This window comes from Lemur catta, chromosome X, assembly GCF_020740605.2.
Source record: "Lemur catta isolate mLemCat1 chromosome X, mLemCat1.pri, whole genome shotgun sequence".
In the NCBI taxonomy this organism is placed as follows: domain Eukaryota; kingdom Metazoa; phylum Chordata; class Mammalia; order Primates; family Lemuridae; genus Lemur; species Lemur catta.
This window is the reverse complement of record NC_059155.1, coordinates 71,472,520-71,498,640: the sequence shown is the minus strand read 5'-3', so window position 1 is coordinate 71,498,640 and position 26,121 is coordinate 71,472,520. Positions and strand designations below refer to the sequence as shown.

At 48.0% G+C, this 26,121-nt stretch overlaps 1 protein-coding gene across 1 annotated transcript in view; it reads right to left on the bottom strand.

Moving 5' to 3' along the window:
• Positions 1–23,506, bottom strand: part of MXRA5 (matrix remodeling associated 5) — a 29,745-nt gene extending 6,239 nt beyond the window's left edge. Inside the window, exons 1-5 of the mRNA XM_045537674.1 lie at positions 23,291–23,506; positions 17,226–17,355; positions 16,527–16,917; positions 8,615–13,609; positions 3,111–4,011 (exon numbers count right to left, since the gene is read on the bottom strand). Coding sequence (XP_045393630.1) covers positions 3,111–4,011; positions 8,615–13,609; positions 16,527–16,917; positions 17,226–17,355; positions 23,291–23,481 — 6,608 coding nt within the window. The 5' untranslated portion in view covers positions 23,482–23,506. The remainder of the gene's footprint in view (positions 1–3,110; positions 4,012–8,614; positions 13,610–16,526; positions 16,918–17,225; positions 17,356–23,290) is intronic.
• Positions 23,507–26,121: the final 2,615 nt, after the last annotated feature.

Sequence of the window (26,121 nt, the reverse complement as noted above, 5' to 3'; positions counted from 1 at the left end):
TTGAATCCAAACATTTGGACGGTAGCATGTATCTGCAAACATTATGAAGTGTCTACAGCACTAATGTCCAGCCCTAGTTATAATCAGAATAAACTGGGAACATCTGAAAAATATGCCTGCCGAAGGACTTGGCTTTAGGAAGGGAAGTGCCAATAATCTGTGTTTTTAAATCATCCTGGCGTCTAGCAGAGCAAAGGGCCTGCTCATTGGTAAAACTCAGATGGGTCGTTTAATGACACCACACTAAGGATATAATTAGTTGGAATCTATTTAGTAAGAATGAAGCCCCAGAGATGATGATTTATGATGGATTTAGGGTTTCTACGGGGATATTAATAAAATGACTCAAAACCCTCCTGGAGCTACATTTTTGTACTGTTATCCATTCAGCGCTGGCTCAGCCATGCCAAAGTCAACGGAAAACAGGCTGGCAGGTGGCAGCACATTGGCTGAGCGGGAAGGTATTCCAGGTTGAGTTGGGTACGCAGTATTCCGGATGGATTGTGCAAGCTGTTTCCGGACACCGCCCAGATATATCTAACATTTAAAATAGAAGCTGGGCACTTTGGCTGATTCAAAAGCAAATTAAGTAACCGAAATGGGCATGCCCCTGTAAGATAATGAAATTAAAATAATAATAAAATAAAAAGAATTTGAAGAAATAAATAAAATGAGAAGCTAAAGCATTAAGCTTAAATAAAATGGACTTATATCCACAGCTCACTGGAAACTGAATGGCAGAGAAAGGAAATGCTAACATAGAACCCCCCTCCTCCTCCGTTTTTGACCACTACACCCTCTTTGTTTGGCAAAAATCCATCATTAAATATTTTCTATTTTGCTTAAATAATGAGTTCAACTATTGGGACCTTAAAATGTACATATATTTGGAGAAACTTTCTTCATTTTCCACTTGATGTTGTGTAGGGTAGCCGATACGCCAATCCTGCACAAAATGTGGCTCAGTTGCTACAAGGTTTTATGATTTCGAGACCCTTAAAATAATGATGCAAATAATGCTCTTCTGCATTTATATCATTTATACAATTCAACTAATCCATACAGGCAGTGCCCGGGTGTGTAGCATACAAACTCTAGCAGGTTAGGAATCTTCATCTGCTGGGTTCACTGAGGTACTGAGCACCTACTACGTGTCTGATGGGAAGCAGGTTTTCAATAAATATTATGGATAAATTGAACAAATAAATATTTGAACTTCTAGCAATGTAAAAAAATAATAATAAAATAAGATAGAAGCTGGGGAAAAACACCTTGGCCCTTTTCCTACATCGGGAAGGGCCCTGGAAGCCCAGAAACTGCTTCAGTGAACAAACGCGTGAACAATGACTTTGCTCCCATCCTGCGGTGGAACCCGCACTGAGCTGTTTTCCTGCTTGAAAATACAGCTTGAATTGATTTTCCTTTTCCTCTGTTAGCTCTGTCCTCTATTATTTTTGAGATACTTATTAAGGAGACATGAACCTTTTTGGATCTAGTCCAGGGTTTTGAAGACTCAGCACTCCTGACATTTGGGGCCGAGGATTCTCTGAGGCAGGGCTGTGCTGTGCACTGTAGGGTGTTGAGCAACATCTCTGGTCTCTATCCACCAGATACCAGGAGAAACTACCCCAGTTGTGATAGCCAGTAATGTCTCTAGACATTGCCGAGGGGTCCCTGGAGGCAAAATTACCCCCAGCTGAGAAACACTGCCACAAACCTATATGTCTGGGAACAGATGGTATGTGATTAGATGGTGGCTTTCTTCATCACTAAAATACATTTTTTAAAAAATTTCAGATGGGCTGTTGCTCTGTCGCCCAGGCTGGAGTGCAGTGGTGCAATCATAGCTCTCTGTAGCCTTGAACTCCAGGGTTCAAGTGATCCTCCTGCCTCAGCTCCCAAGTAGCTGGTACTACAGATGTGCTTTACATAGAGAGATGGGGTCTTGCTATATTGCCCAGCCTGGTCTCAAAGTCCTAGCCTCAAGTGATCCTTCCACCTTGGCCTCCCAAAGTGCCAGGACTAAAGGTTTTAGCCACCATGCCCAGCTATTTTTTCTTATTGTTTTGTAGAGATGGGGTCTCATTACGTTGCCCAGGCTGTTCTCCCACTCCTGGCCTCAAGCGATCCTCCCACCTCAGCCTCCCAAAGTGCTGGCATGACAATCTTGAGCCACTGAGCCTGGCCCAATACATTTTTATAATTCCAAGTATGCTACCCTGGAGCTGTAATGATATCTTTATTTTTATGATATTTTTGCATACTTTCATTGTATCATTAATGCCATATTAAAATAAGGCCTAAAACACCTACATATTTTGTTAAAATTAATAAAGGAAATAAAAGCAACCTGAATTATTTTATGCAATATTATGTTTTAAAATACAGTATTATTAAAACAACAGTTTTTCAGTTCCTTTTTTTTTTTATTCTGGACAGGCAAGAGGGGATGGGGGGGGTCAAGTGTATTTTTCTGGATTGTCCTTTATAAAGACAATGGCTGGGCATGGTGGTCACACCTGTAATCCTAGCATTGTGGGAAACTGAGGCAGGAGGAAACGGAAGTGGGAGGATCGCTTGAGGTCAGGAGTTTGAAACCAGCCTGGGCAACATAGCAAGATCCTGTCTCTTAAAAAAAAAAAAAAAATTAGCCAGGGTGGTGGTGTGCACCTGTAGTCCCAGCTACTGGGGAGGCTGAGGTGGGAGGACTGACTATGCCAGGTCAGGAGTTTGAAACCAGCCAGGGCAACATAGCAAGACCCCGTCTCTAAAAAAAAAAAAAAAAAATTAGCCAGGTGTGGCGGTGCACACCTGTAGTCCTAGCTACTCGGGAGGCTGAGGCAGGAGGATCCCTTGAGCCCAGGAGTTCCACACGGCAGTGAGCTGTGATGGCAACACTGCACTCCAGCCCAGGTGACAGAGAGAGAGAGAGAGAGACCCTGTCCTTTAAATAAATAAAAGAATGAATAAAGGCAAGATTTCACTGCGTGAAAAAGTATGCACAGGGAGCAATGTCTGTGCATGTTCATCCTGACCAGGACTCATGTCCTTTTGGGGCCACCAAGAGTGTCCCCAACACGCAAGGGGAGCGCGGGGTCCCCGCGATTTACCTGAAGAGCGCGTCCACCATGCGTTTGGACGGCAGCCTCCACTGGATGCGCGGCCAGGGGTCGCCCGCGGCGCTGCAGTCCAGCCTCAGGGTGCTCCCGTACCTGACGTCGCTGCTGCGCGGGGAGGTGGCGGTGATGCGCGCGTTGGCGGCCGCGCGCTGCACGGTGAGCTGCACCGTCCTGCGCGCGGAGCCCACGAGGTTGGCGGCCACGCACTCGTAGCGCCCGCTGTCCTTGGGCGCCAGGTTGCGGATGTAGAGCGTGCCGTTGGGGAAGACGAACAGGTTCCCGCGCAGGAACTGCGAGGGGCGGATGTGGGTCCCGTCCCAGAGCACCCAGCGCACGCTGGGCGGGGGCGCGGCCTTGGCGGTGCAGTGGATGTGGACGCTCAGCCCGGGCGGCAGCGAGATGTTCTCCGCCTTGTCCTGGTGGATGACGGGGGGCAGCGCCGCCACGTGCAGGCGGATGGCCAGGCTGTCCGCGCCCGCCGTGTTGCTGGCCACGCACTTATACACGCCCCGGTCTGCGAAGGACGCGTCCTTGATGGACAGGGTCCGGTTTTCGTGCAGCGTGACGCGGCCCTCCACGGGGGACACGGTCTGCCACACGCTCCTGTCGGGGAAGATCCAGGAGATCTGGGGCGCTGGGGTCCCCTTGGCCAGGCACTCCATGGCGATGGTGTCCCCCAGGTAGACGGTGACGTCCTGATAGTGCGAAGCGAGGATCTGCGGCTGCTGCACCGTGACGGACAGCAGGACGCCCACGCGGTCCAGCCCGTGCAGGTTGCTGGCCGTGCACAGGTACTGGCCGCGGTCCTGCACCTGCACCTTCCGGATAACCAACGTGCCGTTCTTGAGGACTTCGAACCGTTGCATCCTGGTGTTGGGAGTCATCAGGGCTCCTGCAGTAGAACGACGGGGACCATGAGCTGTGACACAAACCATGTCCTTTCCCTAACGCCCAAAAAAGCATTGTTCGTTCCTTAACCTAATTCTCCTACTTAGGGCCCAAACGGCAAAAGCAAATGCGCAAGAGAGAAGGTTTTTGTTGACAGTCGAGGAAATGCAAAATCACGGTGAAACACCATGTCACACCGGTTAGGGTGAACGGTATGGAAAAGACAAAGGTGGAGAAAGCAAATCAGTACAGCCACTAGGGCAAACAGTATGCGTGATCCTCAAAAAGTTAAACACAGAGCTACCCTATGAATCAGCAATCCCGCTTCTGGGTATAGAGCCAAAGAGATTGAGATCAGTATGTTGGGGGAGACATCTACACGCCCACAGTCACTGCAGCACTGTTGACAGTAGCCAAGACGTGACATCAACCTAAGTGCCCATCCACGGATGAACGCGTAAAGAAAATGTGGTTTATCTACACAATGGAATACTATTCTGTCTTAAAGCAGAAGAAAATGCTGTCATTGGTGACAACACGGATGAACCTAGGAGACACTATGTTACACGAAATAAGCCAGGCACGGAAAGGCAAGCACCACGTGATCCCGCTTCCATGTGGGATGTAAGAAGGTTGAATTCGTAGAAGCAGAGACCAGAATGTGATTACCCAGGGCCAGGGTTTTGGGGGGAAAGAGGAGACGTTGATCAAAGCCTACAAAGCTCAGCTAGACACAAGGAATAAATTCAAGGGATCTATTGCGTTCACGGTGACTATAGTTAGTAGCAATATATTGTGTACTTGAAAATTGTTAGGAGAGTAGATTTTAAGTGTTCTTACTACAAAAAAAGGGGGGGGTTTCTTTAGTAGAAAAAAAGAGGAGAGAGAGGAAGAATGTTTTGTTTCCCTTTTTGTTCATTTTTATGCTAGTCCCAGAAACAGGGCACAGACCTTCTTCTAGCAAAGAATAGTGAACACGGGCTTCATAGGGAATTCTGGAAGTGGTCGTGAGCCTCAAGCACACCCAAGGTTGTCTGACTGTTCATTTCAGTTCCTGGAGACACAGCCCCTCCCTCATTTATGTTGACACTGGTCTCCTGAACTCCCTAGTTGCCTGCTTGGACATCCTAGGCTTGCAGCTGTTGCCCATCCCCTGCCCAGAGAGGCCCCCAAGTCCACAAGAGAGAGGGATGGATGTCGTCATTCTCTGCCCAGGCCGACTGAGTTGGGCACAGACTCAGGCTTCCCCCTGACGTCTGACCCGCTCACCCCTCCAGCCAGAGGGTAGACGTGAGTGAGGTAGGTTCTTATTTCTCTCCACTCTACGCTCTCCATATCTCACACCCTGTCTGACCTTCTGTCTTCCCTCGTCAAGGTCTGTACCAACCATGTGTTTCTTCTTCTTCTTTTTAAATCTCAAAACATTAAGGGAAACCAGTCATTTCATCAAAAAGACACCTGCACTTGAATGTTTATCGCGGCACAATTCACAACTGCAAAGATGTGGAATCAACACACGTGCCCTTTGATTCATGAGTGGATTCACAAAATGTGGTGTATGTATACAAGGGAGTACTACTCAGCCATACAAAAGGATGAATTAATGCCTTTTGCAACAATTTGGATGGAAACTAGAGGGCATTCTCCTAAGTGAAGTATGTAAAGAATGGGAAATCAACCATATGTTTTGGATGCTCTGGTATCTGGGGCTTTTGCTGACGCAGGAGGGTCCACCCCTCCCAGGGCTAGCCAAGTCTTAGAGGTAGCAAGAGACTTCCTGTGAGCTTGCTTTTTGTATGCAAACCTAGCAACCCAGAGACCACACCCCAACCACCTCCGTTATGGGGTTGTCACAGTCTGGGTCATTATCCACCTGCCTTAATTACCCCAGGGTCAGGTAGCAGACAGCTAGGGAAATCCCCGGACCTTCTAGAGCCTGCTGAAATCTCTCAAACTACCCCATTCTAGGCATCAACTGTTCCTTCTCACAGAAAGCACACAAAAATGGCACTTGCTCAAATGGGTCCCTACCTCTTTGCCTCCTGAACAACTCTGGTGCTTCCCAGAAAGACCCCCATGGCATGGCTTGTGCCCTCAGGAACTGTGAACAGCAAACTCTGTCCTCCATGCCATCGCCTTCTGATCTCTTGGGCTCACCACACTGGAATACAGTAAAACCTACATTCTAAAACTGGGACGCCCAAGAGAGCCCTCTTCTTCTTCCATGTTGCTGGCCCCTTCCTGGGTCCGGGCTTCACCCGCAGGCTATGCCTTTAGTTCTGACTCTTTTGCTAATAGCTTTCTGTAAGATGGGAGTGCTGCCTTTGGATGAAGCTTTCAAGCCCAGGAAGTTCTCCATCGTCCTCATCCTCATACTCTCTGCCAAGATATCTGCTGTTAATCCACTGCAGAAATGCCCTGTTCTCCCCATGATAAGGCTTTCATGGTGGATGGGTTATTCCAGTGCAGAGCACTCGTGGAAACAAGGCCACTACACGGCATGTTTACAGGAGCTGCCAAGACTACAGCTGTCTCCTCCAAAACCAGGTCTGGAGGCCAAGTGAGTTTGCCCAACTCACCGCGTCCCAGGGAGCAAGGTTGGTGCTGGTATAACCTCCCTGCCTTCCAGGCAGTGCAGGTAAGAAGCCATTCATCTTTGCATTTGAGCCCTCCCAAATGACAGGTGACTCCCAAACAATGGTCCTTCACTCATGGGGTTTCAGCTCCCCATCAAGGCATTTTACGATGCAGAGATACAGAGGGCTCATCTAGTCCATTTAATTTGGGATGGAAGAGAAGGACCACTGTAACCTCCTGCCAATCATTCTGGGAAAGTTACATGGTGACCTTGTATTTCCCTCTGATGTCTCCACAAATGAACTAATTTGGTTTATCTGGCAGCAAAGGCAGGATAAAATCACATCCTATTGCTCTACGGCCTTAGAATACAATGCTCTGTGGATGTGAGCAAATCTCATTTTGCCACACATTGAGATAGAACTTCCTAAAACCCAGAGCTAGCTAACAGAAGAGCAGCCAGCATTTAGAGCTGATTGCAGGAGATGTGGATGAAAAGTGTGCATGAACATCTGGAGAGAAGGCATGGTCCAAACATGCTCTGACATGGCCCAGGCATGGAAGACCCTAAGAATGAACACAAATGGGATCTCCCAGTAGAGGAATGGGTTCCTTCAAAGGCATCACCCTTTTGGAACGAAAAAGCCATGTTTGCAACTATAAGCAAAAATGATCATGAAATCACCATAAAAATATATGACTTGAAATGCTGAGCTGAACAGAGGAGTAAGTAATTTCCCAAGGCTCAGTGCCTCTGGGAGCCTCTAGAACTCTTTTAAAATTGGGGAGACAAACCTGAGCAAATAAAGTACAGGTTTGCTAAGTGCTAGCCACAAAATCATTCTTGTATTGTCCAAGTAGAAATAACACACCACACACACACACACACACACACACACACACACACACACACACACACACCCCTTCTGGTCAGAAGCCAGGGATGAAGGATCTAATTATGTTGAGAGAGAAGAAAGGGATGGTTTCTCATGGAGGATGTGACTCTCAGCTTTTATTTTCTTCTATAATTGTTTTGCCATTCAGACAAAGTAGACAGTCAATTTGTGAAGAAGAATGTTCTTTGGGCACCCTAACTTTCCAAGTATAGACCACTGTGTCCTCCCAAAATTTATCTGTTGAAGCCCTCACCCCCCAAGACCTCAAAACATGAGTACATTTGGAGGTAGCATTTTTAAATTGATAATCAAGGTAAAATGAGGTCACCAGGGTGGGCCCTGATCCAGTAGGACTGGTGTCCTTATAAGCAGAGGAGATGAGGACACAGACACGCACAAAGGGATGACCCTGTGAGGACACAGGAAGAAGATGGCGTCTACACACTAAGGAGAGAGGCCTCAGGAGGGATCAGCCCTGAGACACCTGCATCTCAGAGACTTCCAGCCTCCAGGATGTGAGAAAATAAATGTCTGTGTTTAAGCTGCCCAGTCTGAGGGACTTTGTCATGGCAGCCCGAGCAGACGCATATAACCATCTCTCTAGGTTCAAGTCGAGGAAGCACCTGATTAGTGCTTAGAAGACTAGAAGCTGATGTGTGACCAAGCTGGGTTTACCTTTGCAAACCATTAGAAGGGCCAGGGGCATTTGCAGACTTCCCCTCTTATCTATTCTGTGCCAATACGGGTGGTTGAAGACTTTTGTACAGGACCCAAGTGAGGAAAAGCTGAGAGGGTCCCATGACGGAATATCCCAAAGCCTAAGTTATTCCCTATCCAAACGACCTATTAGATGTTTCCACGGCTTCATTAAAAATCCCACATCCATTCCAACTCCTCACTTCCTGTCCCTGGAAGCATACAGAGGAACATGCTTGGATCTAAGTTCTCAGATGTCTCCTCCCCAAGTTTATCTGTTGAAGCCCTCAAAATTCAAGAGACAAACCTACGCAAAGAAAGTGCAGCTTTGCTCTACCAATGCATTGTTTTCTGAGTCTCCAGTTCTGCTGGAGTCAGATTCCGGTCACCTCCTCCCACATAAACTCTGGGTAAGATGTAGATAGGTAAACACCCTACCTGTGGAAACCTTTGTCCACGTAATGAAAGGCTTGGGCTTCCCTGTTGCCTCACATGGGAACGCAGCGTCTGTCTCAGCAGTGACAGACACAGTCTGTGGGGATTTGGTGATAATTTGGGGCTTTTCTCCGGGCATCCAGAATTTGGATGCAGGTGGTCCTCCCGCAAAGAGCTTTGAGCTACTCTGATGGAAGCTTCCAGAGGACTGGACAGAAGATGTTGCAAAGGGGATGGAGCTCCGGGTGGGAAAAACCAGTGGGATATTCTGTAAGTTAGTTGAGGGTGATGCCATGGTCCGGGGAGGGTGCAGCAGGGGAGGGGCTGGAGGACCAAAGTCTACGTGGAAGGTGCTCTGGGAATGTATCCTATTGTACGGACCCAGGTTGACTATTCTTTCTCTTGTCACTGGGGCAGGCGAGGTGGATGTCTGGGGCTTCACAGTGACTCCCAGCTGTGGGAAAGACAGTGTTCTGTTGATAAAGAAAGGAAGTCTTCCATTGGAATAATGAGGAACTCTTGAATTTGGAAGCCTGACAGCTGGGTTTCTTGGCTCGGGAAGGTTATTATTTCCAAACACCTTGGAGTAGCCATTGAATTGGTCAGGTCTTTGGTCAGTCACTTTGGTAAAAATGTTGGGTTTGGACATGTGCAATGGAGCAGGAGTTGTTGTCGTTGATACTTTTGGAGTGGAAAAGAGTTTGCTCCCTGGCAAAGCCCTTGGGGGAGATGTAGTTATTTGCGGTTTGTTGGTCCAATGACGGGAAGGCTGTAATGTTACGAAATATCTGAAGGAGCTTTGTGTAGCTACATCAGGTGGCCGAACTGTTCCCCATGGTGGGATAGGTTTGGCAGGGACTCTGGATGGCTGGTGAGAGACATGGGCTCCCCCATGCTGGTGGTGACTTTGTGGGCTGCGTGGGAGACTCTTGTTGCTCTTTCTGTCAAATACTTCCTTTCCCAACTCTTGCTTCGGAGACAACTCAGATGTGCCCTGCTTGGAAGAAGTGGTAGATAATTCATTTGGCCTCAGTATAGTCTGTGTCCCTTCATTGCTCACTGGGGGTGCTTTGGTTTCTGGATTCCTCACATAATTCAACAAAACATTTTCCTTGGAATCTGTAGATGTTGGAGATGTTCTCGAGCTAAGAAGTGCTGGCTTAGTGGTGGTTTGTGCCAAGGGTACAAGATTCGTGGGCGGGAACAGGGAGGTTGGCTTCTCCCTGGGAGCAGCAGTAGGGATGTGATTCTGTGATCTGGTGTCAGTGTGAAGAAAAGCCACAGTGGTTTCATGATGTTCCTGCCCATGGGTGGTGCTTTCTGCCTGACTTGAGGACAACTCTGCTTTCATGTTTGTGAGAGCAGTCGAAGCACCAGCTTCTTCTTGTTGAGATGGTGTTGAGACTGTAACGGAAGGTGAAGACACAGAGAGCAAATCCACATCCTCTAGCTCTCTCAGAAGGGGAGGATCTGTAAGGTTTTCTCCAGAACTGGTAACAGGGGTGTCTGTCTCCAGCTGCCCAGTTTGAGCTGTCGTTGGGGGATTCCAGCTTAGAGTTCCTGGAAAGCCTATGGGAGGGGAGCCTTCCTCAGTAGAGACTTCTCCCACAGTGGAGACCAACGAGCCAGAAGTTGGTATGACATTAGTGATCGACTCACCGGGGACTAAAGTATCAGTTTCATAGCCTTTGACATCTGTGACATCATCATCCTTAATTTCCTTTCCATCTGATACAGGTTCATACGTGACTGAAAGTGTCTCTTGGACATCATGGTGAGACGAATGTATTTTTGTGGTGGTTGTCATGTAATCTTCCACTGTAGTTAGCTCATACAAGTCCCCAGTCCTCAGAGGAACAGTTCTGGACAAAGGTATAGTGTCTGAACTGGGAGTAATAACATTTTTATATTTATTTTCTGGGGAAGGGCTGGGCTTGGATGTAGATGCTCTCAAGCTCACTGTAGAAGCGGTGTAGTGATGTTTGTTTGGCCTCTTCCTGTGTTTCCTCCGTGGGGTTCCCTTGGATACAGGTTCTGGGTTCGTCTCCATTTCCAGCTGTTTGGGGATATTAACTGTGTTATCAGCCCAAGCTGTACGAACCAGAGAACTCTCCATTTGGCTTGGAATCTTAACTTCAGGTCCTGGAGTTGGTTGTGTAGAAAAAGTCTCTGTTGGGGCAAAAGTTGTTGGTGGGGTTTGCTTATGCCGGTGGCGGGATTTGTGGGGGCGTAACCTCCTCCTCCCATTGGTTCTTCTCTGAGAAGGGTGAGTGGGGATTGCCGACGGCGCAGGGGCACTTTGTCTTGGGGTCATCATTGCTGCTGTGGTCATATCTCTGTCCAATGCAGGGCCAAGTGTGGCTTCCCCAGGCAGGTTAAAAGGAGAGATTCTGCTCTTCACTCCCACTATGGAATCCAGCAGAGTGGTGGATTTGATGTCTTGCCCCTCACCCTCAGAACTTCTGGAGTTTGTGGGGTGTCTCTCCAGCATCTCTCCTTCCTGTGGTGTCTGAGACGTCTCCTCTACACCCTTTATAATCAGCGGGGTGCCGTGAGTGCTTAAACCACTTTTCACCAGTTGGATGTTGTCTGTGAGCCCTTGTAGATGTGATTGACCTGGGACATCATGTTCCCTTAAAGTGGAATCTTCAAATGACTCCAGTGTCCTGAGGTCAGTAATCCACACAACGGGGGTTGGAGTGAAGTGTGCAGAGGTCGGTCCTCTCCTCTTATCCTCATCTGGTTGCGAATTAGTCTCCAGATCTGGGTAAAAGTATTGCATCGTCTCAGATTCGGCCAAGGAGATAACATCCAATGGAGGCTCATACCCACTCAATGTGGGCTCTGGCATGGACCCACCATCTGCTGTCGTCCATCTCCCTGTTGCTGTCTCTTCATGGGTGGGCTCTCCATAGATTGTGTCCACAGAGTATAGAGCAGAAGAGGACTCATACGGGTCAGATATCAGTGTCGGGGCTGTAACCCACTTCATGTCAACTTCAGTGGGAGATATCTCCTCAACCTTCTCAGAAAATGCATCATCAATAACTTCTTCCAATGGTGTGCTTGTAACTTCGAGGTCTGCAAGAATCACTCCATTGCTGTCGTGCTCTAGCGCCATTGTGGGTGAGGAAATGGTACTCAACACCTGCTCCTCCTCACCAAATAGAGACATATCCGCAGAGGATTCTTTGGCAATGGTTGCTGTCTGTGCAGGAGATGAGGAAGGGGGAGAAACAGCCGGGGAAGGAGGTGTTGCTTCCAGATTCATGGATGGAGGAGTAGTGGTTTTAATGACCTGGGGTACCTCTGTGCCCTTAGGGAGATTTTTCCCACGGACTCTGGCTAGAATATCCGCCCAGCGCTCGGGATTAATCTGTTTGTTCGCCATGTTGATCCTTCGTCTGGACTCGAACACTCTGCGACCCTCTGCTATGTTGCTCTCCGGCTCTTTCTCGGGATGCTTCCAGGGTTTCAGCTTTCTTCTCCCTTTCTTGCCTTTCTTCTCTCCCGTGTTGGCATCATCCTTTGTTTTGAGGAACACTTCTTGGTCCTTTGGTTGTAGAATTCTCCTGGAAGTGTGATCTTCGTCTCCCATGCCTGAGGCCCCTTCATCCTCCACGACGTCTTCTCTCACTCGAGAAAGAGATTTTGCGTCCGGACGTCTACCTTTTTTGGATGACCTGCCGGACCCTTTCTTACTCACGGCGACCTCCACGGTAAAATGGTCTGCCCCTTGCTGGTTGACGGCCACACACCGGTAGTAACCGCCATCGCTGACTTGGACCTTGGGGATGGAAAGAGTTCCATTTGCCAACATGTATGCGTGTGACGTGTTAGCCAAGTCATGGACTATCCTTTTGTTAGGAAGAATCCAGCTGAGCTGTGCTTCGGGTATTGCCAACGCACTGCAAGGCAGCATCACTGGCTCCCCTGGGTTCTTGGCAATTGTCACCGTGTCTCTCTCAGAGGGCCGAGTAGAGGGAGGTTGCACGAGCACCCTATATGCGATCCGGTCCATTTCATCCCTTACTTGAGCAATGCAGTGATACAAACCAGAGTCAGACTGCTCCACTGATTTGATCCTCAGCCAACCACTGCTGAGGATGGAGAACTTGCTGTCCTGGTCGTCCATTGGTGCTTTCAGGACGGAGCCATCTGGAAGCACCCAGAAGATAGACGGACTCTCAGAAGCTTTCACGTTGCAGCTCAGCTGGCACGACCCCCCTTCAAGGACCGTCTGAGCTCTTTGCACAGCCCCACTCGGCTCGATCATGACCCAGCTTTTGCTCCGAGCCTGCATCATATCCTTGGCGGACATGGTTTGAGAATGGTGCGCGTAGTAGGACAGCAGCACCTTCTTGGCCGTACTTTGACGTCGGTTCAGCTGGATTTCTATGGACGGCTGCATGACCCATTCCGGTTCTGCGAGAACCTGAGCTCTAACACCCGTATAGTAAAGAGCATCGTCATCGGCGTCCTGCCTGTACTGGTAGCTGACTCTGGGGGTTTTGCTCAGCATGAGCTCCCGCTGGAGCTTCACGGGGACCTCACTGTAATACGCTATCAATTTCCACAGTTTTTCGTAGTTTTCCCGTGTCATCGGACACTCAAAGTCTAAGGCGACCGTTGCATTTATGTCAATCTCTGGAGGATCCGTTTGGTTCAAGTGAATTTTGTACACATCCATGGGCTTCTTGATGTCACAGACCAAGTCCACCATGTTCCCATGTTCATCGGTCATGTTCAAGGAGATGTTCCACAAGGGGAGCTGGAAGCCCTCCAGGACCAGCTGGCTGTCACTGTCCTCCTCTGGTTCCTGCTCTTCCTCTGCATCTCTGCTGCTGTTCTGCCTCAGAGGGGACTCTATGGAAGGCTTCAAGCAAGTGACGTCCTTCAGCTTGTGAATCTCTTGTCGGTACAGCTTCTTGGGACTGGCACACATAGCACACAACTGACCGCCTTCGTACACTTTGTCCTTCTTACACTTCAGAATCCCTGAAACAAACAAGCAAACAGACACTCTGTAAGTCCAGGGGTCAAAGAAGGGTGTGACTTTCACATGGTCCCCATTGCCCAGCAATTCCACGATGAAGGAATCCCACACTCATGTTGTCTTGACTTTACATCACAGATTTCACACAGCGTGCGGTAACTAACCGGTGTTTTATGATTACTCAACATTGAATAATAAACACTAATAGAGTTTTTTTCAGTATTTTTAAGTTGAAAAAAATGCACTTCATTCATAGACATTACATTGTGGACCTTATATGAAAGTCCAGGAGAATGGACATAAGTGATTGCACGCCATGAAAATATTTCCAGGTGAAAGGATGAAACTTTGATATGAATTCCATCATATCTACCTATAATTGTTTTTTTGTCCTTTTGCTATATATATATATATTTTTTTTTTCTCACTACAGACTGTTTACTTTGAGGGGTTCACGTTTTACTCTTGGAATCCTCCTGAATTCCTTCCATCCTTTCTGGGTACTTGGTTTCGTTCACTGCCTCATCTTTCTCTGACTGACTCATTACGGATGGATTCTTTCTTGACTTTTCCCAGTCCTTTTGGTCTATCTCACCATCAATGGCCCCAGACACCATCAATGATGACTACCCTATGTGCTTCTCCAAGCCAAGCACATTCTCAGTTCCACACCCCATTGTCTATTTGACGTGCCTGTTTAGATATCACAAAGGGTCTTTGAACTGACATCTACAGAAAAACAACTATGTTCTCTCTCTGCCCCCAACCTAGACTTCTCATGCCTTCTCTGCACCAATAAGTTGCACCACGATCTCTCCATTTGGGGGGAACTTGAAGACTGGTGGAAGTTCTTTTTGACAGTCCCGTTGGAATCTGCCCATATCCTTCCATTCCCCCTTGGATGGAAGCCAGGCAAACTGCCTTATCCATGACTTGCAGAGTTATACAGCTCCTGACTGGCTTCACTATTGTTTCCTTTGCCACCCTGATCACACTTTTCTAGGCAACTTTCAGAATGCACACCTCAAATTGCAAATAGGATTGTTTTGCACACTTCCCCCCACATATACACATACATACACACCACACATACACGTATGTACACACCTATACAAAAACGCATGTACGCATAGGCATGCACAGGCAAAGACATGCACACGTATCTCCTCCAGAGATTGGCAGAGATGGTTCTCTACCTGCCAAAACTCCACAGTCCCAATTCCATAATGTCGTGTTGCTTCTGTGACAAAGCTATCTGGATGCACTTTCAGTCCCCTTGCCCCCATTGGGAAGTGGGGACTAGGTCCTCTCAGTGGAGTGTGACTGGACTGGTGTGTGTCTTTTCTGGTTAAGACCATTCACAAGAGGATGCATCTTCATCTTTCCCACATCCATTGCCTGATCAAGTCACTCTGATGCCAAATTTAAGGTGGAGTCAGAGGTGGACACAACTGGATCCCTGAATCCATCCAGGGAAGGAAACCACTCATATGTAATCCTGACATAAGGCAGGTGTTTGGAAACTTCTAGGTGGGCACTGGCTAAAGAGTCTAAAAGGAAGTGGAGGTCAACAAAATTTCTCAGAGGAGGCAGCCTTGCAGTGAAGCTCTGAAGGCTAAGAAGAAGCCGGATCCTTGAACATCTAGCAGAAAATGCTCCTGGCAGGAGACTGAGCAATTCCAATGATGCTGAGTTGGGAGTAAGTTTGCAAGGTGCAAGGAACAGAAGAGAGAACAGTGTAGCTGGATGTGGATGACTAGAAGAAGAAGGGGACCAGCCGTGTCAGGAATGTGTGTGGAGAGACAAGTGGAATGAGCACTGTGTGGGACCTTCTTAGAAAAAGTGTCCCTGTCACCCTGACAGCAACAGAAGCTGGTGGGGGATCCATGCAGGCGTGTGCCATGGCTGGATGCAAGCTCTGAAAATTGTTCTCACTGAATTTGGAGAGTGGACAGAACGGGGGCCTAGCAAGGCTGTGGGGACATCTGGACAGAATGCTCCACCTTCCTACCAGAGAGAGAAGGAAGAAGCCCGAGCCAGGCCAGTGGCTGTGAGAATGGAGTTAAGCAACTAGAGCCAGGATTCAGTAAACCCATTGGGATCTGAGGATGGGAGATGGGTTGCCAGGTGGGGCTTAGGGAAAGGGGAGAAATAAGGAAGGAAGAGAGAGGGAAGGAGGGAAGGAAGGAAGGGAGGAGGGAAGGAAGAAAGGAAGGAAGGAAGGAAGGAGGGAAGGAAGGAAGGAGGGAGGGAAGGAAGGAAGAAGGGAGGAAAGAAGGAAGGGAGGAAGGAAAGAGGGAAGGAAGGAAGGAATGAAGGACAGAAAGAGGGAAGGAAGGAAGGAAGGAGGGAGGGAAGGAAGGGGGGAGGAGGGAGGGAAGGAAAAACTTTTCTTATTTTGAACCACAATCTACTCTTGCATCTTCTACACATTCATCCTGGTGGTTGTCATTGATCTCTGGATCAATAGTGAACATCTCTCCTCTGCCCATAAAAGAACAATCTCAGAGCCAGCCCCACCCTGCCCTTTCCAAGCATCCCTTGATGCCTCCTCAGAGGACGTGGCTTCATAGACCTTCCCCATCCCAGCTTCCCACGTGCAGCCCAAGGTTGGACGCCACACTCCTGACATCCATTGTACGACAACCCAAGTCCACGCTACGTAACTGGCTACGTGCTCGTTACGTCGTTACTTTATATTTCACTAAGGGATGCATGCATTAGCATATACAGTGGAGAGGTCTTGGCGTGGAAGTGTTGACTTGTCACGTGTAAGTTCCTGCCTTACTGACCGGGTGTGCTGGTTTCAGCCCAGGCAAGATAAATAAAGCGACCTAAGAGCCTTGGAGAGCAAGGGACCGTGTCCGTGAAGGCAAAAGAACGCGCCGTTGGGAGTCGCTTGCTCTCTTCGCCTCTTACCTTTGGACCTGGAGTCCCATTCCAGGAACCAGCGCATGTCGCAGTCGCAGGACCAGGGGTTCCCGTGAAGGTAGAGGTTCTCCAGCAGCGGCATGTTGCGGAGCACGCCGGCGGGGAGCGTGCGGATCCTGTTCTCCGCCAAGTAGAGGTGCCGGACGGTGGAGAGTCGGAAGTAGCCCAGGAAGGAGAACGTGGAGAAGGTTCCGGGGTGCAGCTGCTGCAGCAGGTTTCCTTCCAGATGCAGCAGCCGCAGGGACGTCAGGCCGCTGAACGCCTGCGGGTGGATGAACTCGAGCTTGTTGTGGTCCACGTGCAGCCGCAGTAAGTTCGACAGACCCTGCAGCGTCCGTGCTGAGATCACCCTCAGCTTGTTGTAGCTGAACTTGAAAACCTGCAGAGACAGGGAGGGGGAAACACACAAATCCCGTCTGCAGTTTAGAAAGCGCAGGGCGAACGACAGAAACCAGTAGGGAAGGCTGGAACGTCAGGACATTAAGCTTGTTTTTCATGCAAAAAAAAAAAAAGCCATTTTATTAATCATTAGGGAGAATTATAGAGTTGCTGTGGGTTTTTCTTTTCTTTTTTATTTCAGCATAGCTACTAAGTGAAGTATCCCAAGAATAGAGTTTTTCTGTTTTTTTTTTCTATCGTAGGTCGTAGAGGATGCAATTAGCAATGCTCCTCACGGCCCGGGTTTACCTGCAGGGAAGCGAGGTCTCTTAAAGCTCCATCCGGGATGTTTGGGATCTCGTTGCCATGAATCATAAGTAGCTCCAATTTGGTCAGTCCTGCAAATGAGGTTTCGGACAGGGTCTGTATGCTATTAAACCTACAAAAAAAAGTAACAATAATAATCAGAATAAAAAACAGCGGATGCTTAAGTCCCACATGGAAAGGATTCCCCAGCCTGCCCTTAAGTTAGCAATATGCTGATTCTGGGGTCACATGGGGGCCATTTCCACAGCACATTCATCTCTTTGGGTCCTTCTCTATCTCTGGAATCAAAAGAAAGTGACGGGCCGGGCGTGGTGGCTCACACCTGTCATCCTAGCACTCTGGGAGGCCGAGGTGGGAGGATTGCTCGAGGTCAGGAGTTTGAGACCAGCCTGAGCAAGAGCGAGACCCCATCTCTACTAAAAATAGAAAGAAATTATCTGGACAGCTAAAAATATATATAGAAAAAAATTAGCTGGGCATGGTGGCGCATGCCTGTAGTCCCAGCTACTCAGGAGGCTGAGGCAGGAGGATCGCTTGAGCCCAGGAGTCTGAGGTTCCTGTGAGCTAGGCTGACGCCAGGGCACTCTAGCCTGCGCAACAGAGCGAGACTCTGTCTCAAAAAAAAAAAAAAAAAAGTGACGCATATTCATTAGTCTTCATTCAGTTGCAGAATATTCACGGAGAATTTCGGCTTGGAATATGCTAATGTCCACGGGAGGCTTAGTAGGATGTAGAATCCCAAATGAGGCATAAGGCTTCTTGTTGGAAACTGCTTGGAAGCAGCAACACTGATGGCTGTCACATGGTGGCAGGAATGGCCAAAGTCTCAGCCGCAGAGAGAACTTCACATCTATGTAACAAGACAGGAAAGCGTTCCGGGTGGAAAGGTCAAATCTAACCATTGACCCACCAGACACCAACACTCTCATTGCACAAGGACACGTTGCCCAGCCCGATGGACCATCCCGAATGTGGTTTGTAAATCTGTTGGGTTTTCTTTTTCCGTTTTTGTTGTTGCGTAAACATCAGTTGAGACGTTTTCTTGACCAGTTTGGAAATTTCCTGTTGCTGTATCAGTCATGGTGCACGACCAGCCTTAAACGTGATCCCCGGAGAATGGATTACAGGATGGATGGAGAATCCCGCATGCTGCTACCTCACTTCAGTGTTTCTGCTGGGAGATAATGCATCTAGCTTGATGCTACTGGTCCCCTTTCCTTGTCACCTAAATAAAAGGAAGCACAGAATGCAAGTGCATGGCTCCATGTAGTAGCTGCCAGCTATGTGCTGTTTTCTCATAAACTGATACGTGCCTGAACCCAGACCCCAATGGAAAAGTTTTCAGAAACACCCAGCTGGGTGTTAACTTTCCTAAGAGTCAGGCTTTAGGAAGCACCTTTCAGCTACCAAGTCTAGAGTGCAAGAAATTTAAATCCATCATCTCCACCACCAAAAGCATTGGCCTGGATTGCTTCAAACCCTTCAACGACCTACTTTCATAATTGCGCTGACATCCGTAAGACCAAGTCATGCAAAGAAAATGTCAGAGGGCAAAACATTCACCCCACCTTGTTAGGAGAATATTGTGTGGATTCAAAATAGTGTCCAGGGGGGATGCCATCAAAGGTGATCTTATTTCCTGTGAGTCATTTTGACTCATGTAGTCCAAGAACAATTATATACAGAGCTTCTCTCTTTTGGGTTATATGACATTCTCCACGCTTCCTTGGTGCGTTAGTGTGTTGTCAGCCAAGTGCTGCTGTATTTGCTAGCAGTGAGAGGAAAATTGTATAAGAATTGGGTTCTTAGCTAAGTGTGCACATGCATTGGATTCCACCGGAGGTTGGAGGCTTAGCTGGAGTTGACCCCCATCTTCTGCAAATCACTTTTGAAACTCTATCACTTCAACCCCATGAGGCAGGCACGTCCCGCTAAATTGTCCACAGCAGAAACAGAGGTTCAGAATGTTTCCAAATGTTTTAAGGTTGCGTTGCAAATCAGCAGCGGAAAGAGAGTTGAACCAGGGTGTGCCCGATTCCAAAGTTTATATTTTTGCTTAGTGCTATTTTGGTCTTGTTAAAACAGGACCAGGGTGGAAAAAATCTGCAACATCCTCATTGTAGAGAAGGGGAAACTCCCAAAAGATAGGGCACGGCATCCAAGAATATACAGTCACAACAGGTAGGATCCACACAGCCTGAGAGCAAAGCTTCAACTTGCATTCACCTGTGATTAACTGAGGCAGGAGAAGCAACAAACACTAGACACAATATTTCACTCGGTAAGTTCAAAGGAACAGAATCATGGTGCAAAACTCCCCCAGAGGTAATGTCGCAACAACTACTGAAACCCAAGGGAATGAGGTCTATTTTGTGATGTTAGGGATATGACCGCCTCAGTAGGTAAAAAGTTTGAGTAAGAGAAGAAGGAAGTACCCCCAAATGAGCTCAGTATATCTTGCAGAGTCTAATGTAGGATCTTGACCACAGCCAACTGGGTCAGGGATTGGGGTCCCAATTTTAAGGTCTGTCTTGTTGTCTGCTAGAGATGAGACAGAACCGCGGAAAAGACTCATGTTTTGAGGTCGGACATGCTCAGTGTTGCCTCCTGGCTATGCCAGAGAAGTTACTTAACTTCTTGGAAGCTCAAATTCCTCATTAGTAATGCTCCTGATAATTCTATCTCCAAAGGAGCATGTGTGGGTTAGATGACATAATGTCTATAGCCCTGAAGTCACCATGGGCCGAGGATTGCAGCAGAGTTTCTGGAGGGAACTGTGTCTACAGCAAAGCAGCTAGTAAGGAGATTAGAGGGAAATTCACACCAAAACGAGACATGACTAGAAAAATGGACAGTCCAAAATAGCAACTAAAACGTATGTAGGCGGGGAGATAGTATACACAGTATATTCTAGAAGAAAAGATGTTCAATAACAAAGTAAATACTCACACGTTCAAAATTCATAAATGCTCAAAAATGACATAATAAAACAATAATAATAGGAGTCAACATGTCCATTCAATAATTCTTCTCAGAAATACACAAATGACCCAAGTCCAGACCGGATAAAAGGAAGCCTCAGGCATGGTTAATGACCCTCTTACTTTGCCGTTTTTATTTTTAATGGAACAGTGTGTCCCCCACCCCCACCATGAAGTCAGACTCCCAAGGTCTGGGATGAGACCACGTCAGCTCAAAGACCAGTGTCACTTTGTCATCTTCCTCATGCTTGTTTTCAAGAGGCCTTAGAGAGCTACAGAAGTGGATGCTGTTGGTGTCTCATGTTGGAGTGGGGAGGCTATTCCAGGACAGACAGAAGCCGAGCTTATCCCTTGAGTGCTGAGTGGAGGAGGAATTGTGTTTCCTCTCTGCGCCCAGGGGAATGCAGGAACTCTCTTTGCATCCTTCCAAAACCTGCAGGAAATTTGCATGACACTCAGGAGGAGAATCTAACACAAGAGATTACCTGAGTAAAGCCCAGTTCTACAACTTCCTGGCCACCTGGCTTACATTACAGAGAATCTTGATCACCTGTTGATGGTCAGTCGCTGACCCCATAGCAAACTCAGTGAAATGCTTATGTCAGACAGTATTTGCAAAATTGCATCAAAGGTACTGGTGAGTATCGCCAGGCAGAATTTAAAATAAAATATACAATATGGGTACCAGAGAAGTTCCAGAAAGATATCATTAAAAGGACGCTTTTAATCAAAGGAGGAAAAAAAATCTTTGAAAGTCTGGAAATCAGACACTAGGTGGATGTTATTTTTGTTTGTTTGTTTGTTTCCTCAATAAAAAGATTTGGAGAGAAATTCTCAGAAAATCTTGGAGGTTGCCCAAGCAGGAAACAGCAATGAAGACGGAGAGCCCCCAAGACAGCTGTGTGGGAACAGAAAGTTTCATTAGCTTTCGGCCAAAAAGCCTCATTCCTTGACAGTCTTACATGCCTTCCAGATTGCTAAAACACAAATGAGACCTTGAGTTTTATCTGTTACACACTGCCCTTGCTTTGCTTTTTTTTCCCAAGAAAATGCACGATGCCAGCCTCATTGTCTATTTGGATATTGATTTTCAGAAAAAGTGCTGTAATATTAAAAGTGATGAAAAAAGTAACATATCTATTCTTGTTCCAAATGAAGCCAGAAGGAAGTCACAAATGTTCATGCAATGAAATGATTCCATAGGGTTTTAAATTTTTTCTTTTCTTTTCTTTTTCTTTTTTTTTTTTTTTTTTTTTTTGATATTACACAAAGCCATCTCAAGATATCACTGGTACCGACAGGAAAAAGAAGCATTTTGATATCTTTGCTTTATTCCAGGGGTGAAGTCTTTAGAGCAGCATCAATCATTGTCTTTACTGTAAGTTGCTTAAAATGAAACCATTAGAAATTATGTTCTAGTTTCGAGGTTGGTTAAGTTTTGCACTTACAAAATACTTTTGTTTAAAGATAGCTGGCAAGAGAAACATCCCAGAAACTGTAGACAAGATGCAAACCTCTCCAAAGGAATGTCCTATTGGTGTTGCAAGTCTAAAGCTATCAGACAAGTAACCTTCTCATTTGGGAAGATAAGTACAGGAACCACCTCACTGCTAGTTACAACCTGACAGCCCGTCCGCAGCACACAACACTGCTGCCCAGGAAGCGCACTGAGAAATAATTCTGCACCATGCCGCCATTCCCATACTTTGTAAGGGGCTCCACTGAGGCTTGTCTGGCAGGACCCCGTGCTGTGCGACCTGCCAAGGGGCTGGGTTTGAGGGATTATGTGGCTAATCCCAGCAAGTGGGACCATGTGTTAAAATGGCTCATGAAAAAACAACACCTAGACAGAGCCACTCTGCAGCCTGAGAGGTGCACAAGAAAAGAGAAATTGTAGATGAAGCTCTATTTTCCGCTCTCCATCAACCACGTCCTTTGGTGATTCCAATGGACTTTGGTGCCTCTTCCATTTTCTTGCTCCCATGAGACAAGGAGTCTGTCTTAATAACTTACAAGATTGTAAAAAGGAAAGCTGGCTTGTGTATTAATATCCCTTCCTCTGGCAAAATCAAATTGTTTTCCTTACTGAGCTATCAGCAGTGGGGTTGGATTTTCAGGCACTCAGACCAAAAGGTTTCCCAAGATTTCACGGAGAAATCTATTCAATGGTCTATTGCCATGGATTAGGGAAGTTTCCGTCTGATGATGTCAACTTGTCATTCTCTTATTCAACCACTGGACTTTATAGTCAACAGATGCAAGATTTTTTTTTTTTTTTAACTCTGTGCTATAGGATTTACACTTATTTGTTTGTGGACTTGCATTTGGCCCTTCCATTTTATTAAAACATTCCCACAGCAGATATGCATCAAAGACTAACTGAATGTGTTCTTTTCTGGATGGTTGAAAATCACTAATACATACTGTTGAAAAATTCCAAATGACTGTGGACTGCTAAAATTGCACATGAGTGCCTGCAGTTCACAGCAACTGACATTTATGTACAATCAACATTTGTGTGTATAAAATAAAATGAAGACATAAAATTATATTTAGGATGCTGCATAAAAATACTTTTTTAAACAAAAATTAATGTTTTAAGTAGGCAAAACCGAAAAGAACTCTTTTATTGCCTCAAAGTCACAAGGCCGATGAGTTAGAAAATGCCTCAGATGATCTACTTATTCGTTTTAATATTTTCTGAAGTCTCTCTCTTATTATTCTTAAATAAGTAAATAATAATTTCTGAAATCTGTCTCTTGAAATAGACTTCTTATGTTTAAGGATGTGTCAGAGGCATTGCAAGGCGATTTCTCGACAAACTAAAGCTGTTCCTAGACCCTAGAGTGGTTGCATGTGATGGAGTAGTAGTCAGATAACCATCCGAAAGGGCTGCATTTAGCATCCTTAAAAGACGTTGCCCTCTGCCCTCCCCATCTGGCATGGGCCAGACAGAGAGACACACGAAGGAAACACACTTCACACGAAGTTAAGCAGATGCACGGACATGTCTCCAAAACCAAAATAAGGCGCGCGCAAAGACGTTGAGACGAATGTAGTACAAACCCCAGATTGATCCTTTCCACATGCTCGGAGATGCCGTCAGGCACGGAGGCCAAGGACCGGAACGTGCAGTGCACCTCGCTGGGAACGTAGCAGGCGCAGGGGTGCGGGCAGGCCCGCGCCGCTCGAGGGTGGCCGCCGCAGACCAGGATCAGGACCACGGAGAGCGCCCCCCAGGGAGCTCGGGTGGGCATCTTGTTGGGGCGCCTCGTCCTTGGACACCTGGCGTGGGACAGCAAAACGGGATGCCTTTATCCTCGGGTAGCACCGGCTGGCTTGGTTTTAGCAATATTTATTTGAATCATGCATCGTTTCAATTGTCTTGAAGCTTCCCAAGACTTCAAATCATATATTGTAGTGATGCTTGCAACACGTCAATTAGGAAAGACTAAACTCTTATTTTTTTTTTCAACCTTTGCCAAGTCATTTTAATCATTACTATAGAACGTAGCCTTCATTCTTGACTGGCATACTAAGATTGGGAAATCTCACTATCTTGTGCTCGGCAAGCGTGAATATACACACATATACATATATCTAAATATCTATCTGTCTATATCTGGATAGATCGAGAGAAAACAAGAGGAAGGAGAAGCAGGGGAGATATTTACATTTATGTTTCTATAATAATAAAGAATTAAAAGTTATGTGTTGGCCTCCAATGACAAGGAACCCGGGGTCTTCTAATTTCAAGATTGTTCTTTTGGAAGCACCAAAGAAGGCAAGCAAAACTTCAACTTTCTCTGTCTCATCCCTTTTCATAAGAGGATTTGTTCTGAAAATTTGGATTGAGTCAAAAGGCCACACTTAAGGACCTAGAAGGCCACATGTGGCCTTAAGGCTGCGGGTTCCCCACCCCTAGCCAAGAGTGAGTCATTATCTATTGTACATATTTGGATTAAAAAAAAAAAAAAAACTTCTCAAGACAGTCTTTTATAATCAGGAGTATTTTCTTCCTTTAATCACAGTCCTCAAAGTTTTCATCCTAAAATTTATCCCACTATTTGTGGGTTTGTTTACCACCCTTATTTATTTACTTATTTATTTTTCTGTTGGAACAGGCAACATGATTATGTTGGCAGAGTCTGGTTGTTTATCCAGGAGGAAGTTTGGGAAAACCTCTGTAAACTCAACCATTAAATAAAAAGAAAGGAACTGCCTAATAAAATACGTTCAGGGAAACAGAAAAGATCAAAATAGTCACTTAAGGGGAAAAATAAAAAGCAATGAAATGGTCAGATAAATATTAGACGACATCACCTATCTCGTTTAGAACAACGTTGGTTTCTCTCATGCATTGCGCATGCCTGCGTCATCTAATAATTTTATCATCTCTTGAGTGAAGTTTACTCAAAAATAGCGATGTAAATGCAAAGCAGATAGTGACATACAACGGGGAAGCGCGGCTACCCGTTTGTCCCCCGTTCTGCTGCTAACGAACCCCAGCCGGCTCCAGGAGGAGGGCAGCAGCCCAAACCCGCAGCTGCTCCATCCTTTAAAGGACCTGGATGGAGCCGGTTGTCCCTTCACGCCCGCCCGCGTGCGTCCCGCCCTGCAGCTGCCGGAAAGAGCTGGCGGTGCGCGGGGCAGCTTTGCAGAGAGAGAGCCGGACTCCACCTCTGAGCGCCGGGACAGAGGAGGTCCCTGGCCCGCCCGGGCTTTCCCCGCCTCCGCGGGGACCTCGCGCCCGACCTCTGCGCGGGGCGGCTGCCAAGGGCACCCGGGCCGGCGCCCCGCGCCCTGCGCCTGCGGGGGGACCCGGCCCGGGCGGCCCCGGATGGCTCCTCAGCCTCGGCTCTCTGGCCATCCTCCCACGCTGCCATGCCCGGCCTCGGAGACCCTCGGGAACTCGCCCCGGAGAACCCTAGTCCCGGGGGACGCGGAGCCCGCGTCTTCACGCAGCCCCGCGCCGGCGACAGCCCGGGAGCCAGCGGGCCCGCACACCCGGGGCGGGGGAAGCAGGGGCGGCGGCGCGAGGCGGCTGCTTGCCTCCCCGCCCGGGGCAGACAACCTGGAACGGCCGGGAGAGCGGCCCTGCGCCCCTGGCCGGCATCCAGAGCCCTCCGGGTCGCGCTGACCCGGCTGCGCGGTGAATTACGCGCTTGGGACTCGGCCATCAATCCCCTTCTCCCGCCGAGCGTGACCTTCCCGCTTTCCGCAGGGCTCGATTCACTCCGGGAGTTCGGTCGCCCCCTTTTCCAGGGAAAACGTGGGTGAGAAGAGGAGGGAGGGGAGACTTGTGCAATCCGAGCCCAAGGAACTTGGAGAGAGGCCCCTCGACTGTCCTTTCCCCCCACAGATTGCAGGAGCAGAGTGGGCTTCACTTGGGAATCCCCGTGGGCTGCGCTCTGGAAGCGAGGGATGGGCGGGCTGGGCAGGACCCAGAGACCGCGACGCACGGGGAGCGCGCTGCTCAGACGGACGGAAAAGGGGGAGACCCGAGGGTTAATCAGACCTATTCCAAGCCTCCTCCTGCAAGATTCCTTCCATGAGCTGCCCTTCCTGAACCTAGCTGACCCCTCAGCTACTTAAAATAGCGCCCAGGGAACAGAGCAATGACTCTCCCGGCCCCCCGCGCCCCAGCCTTTCCCTTGGGCGCCCCGCAACTCCCCACAGCCCCTGCAGGGAGAGCCAGCGCCCCCCGCCCCCGAGGCTCCCTCCTCACCCTCGGTCCTCACCTGCCCTTTGGAAGCTGCAACCCCCGGGAGCGGTGCGCCCGGAGCATCCGCGTGGCCGGGGCGCGCGAGTCACGGCTGGGAGTCCGCCGGGGCCATGGCCTTCCCGGGGCGGGGGGCGAGGCAGCTCGGCTTCCCAGCGCGGCGCAGCCAGCCGGC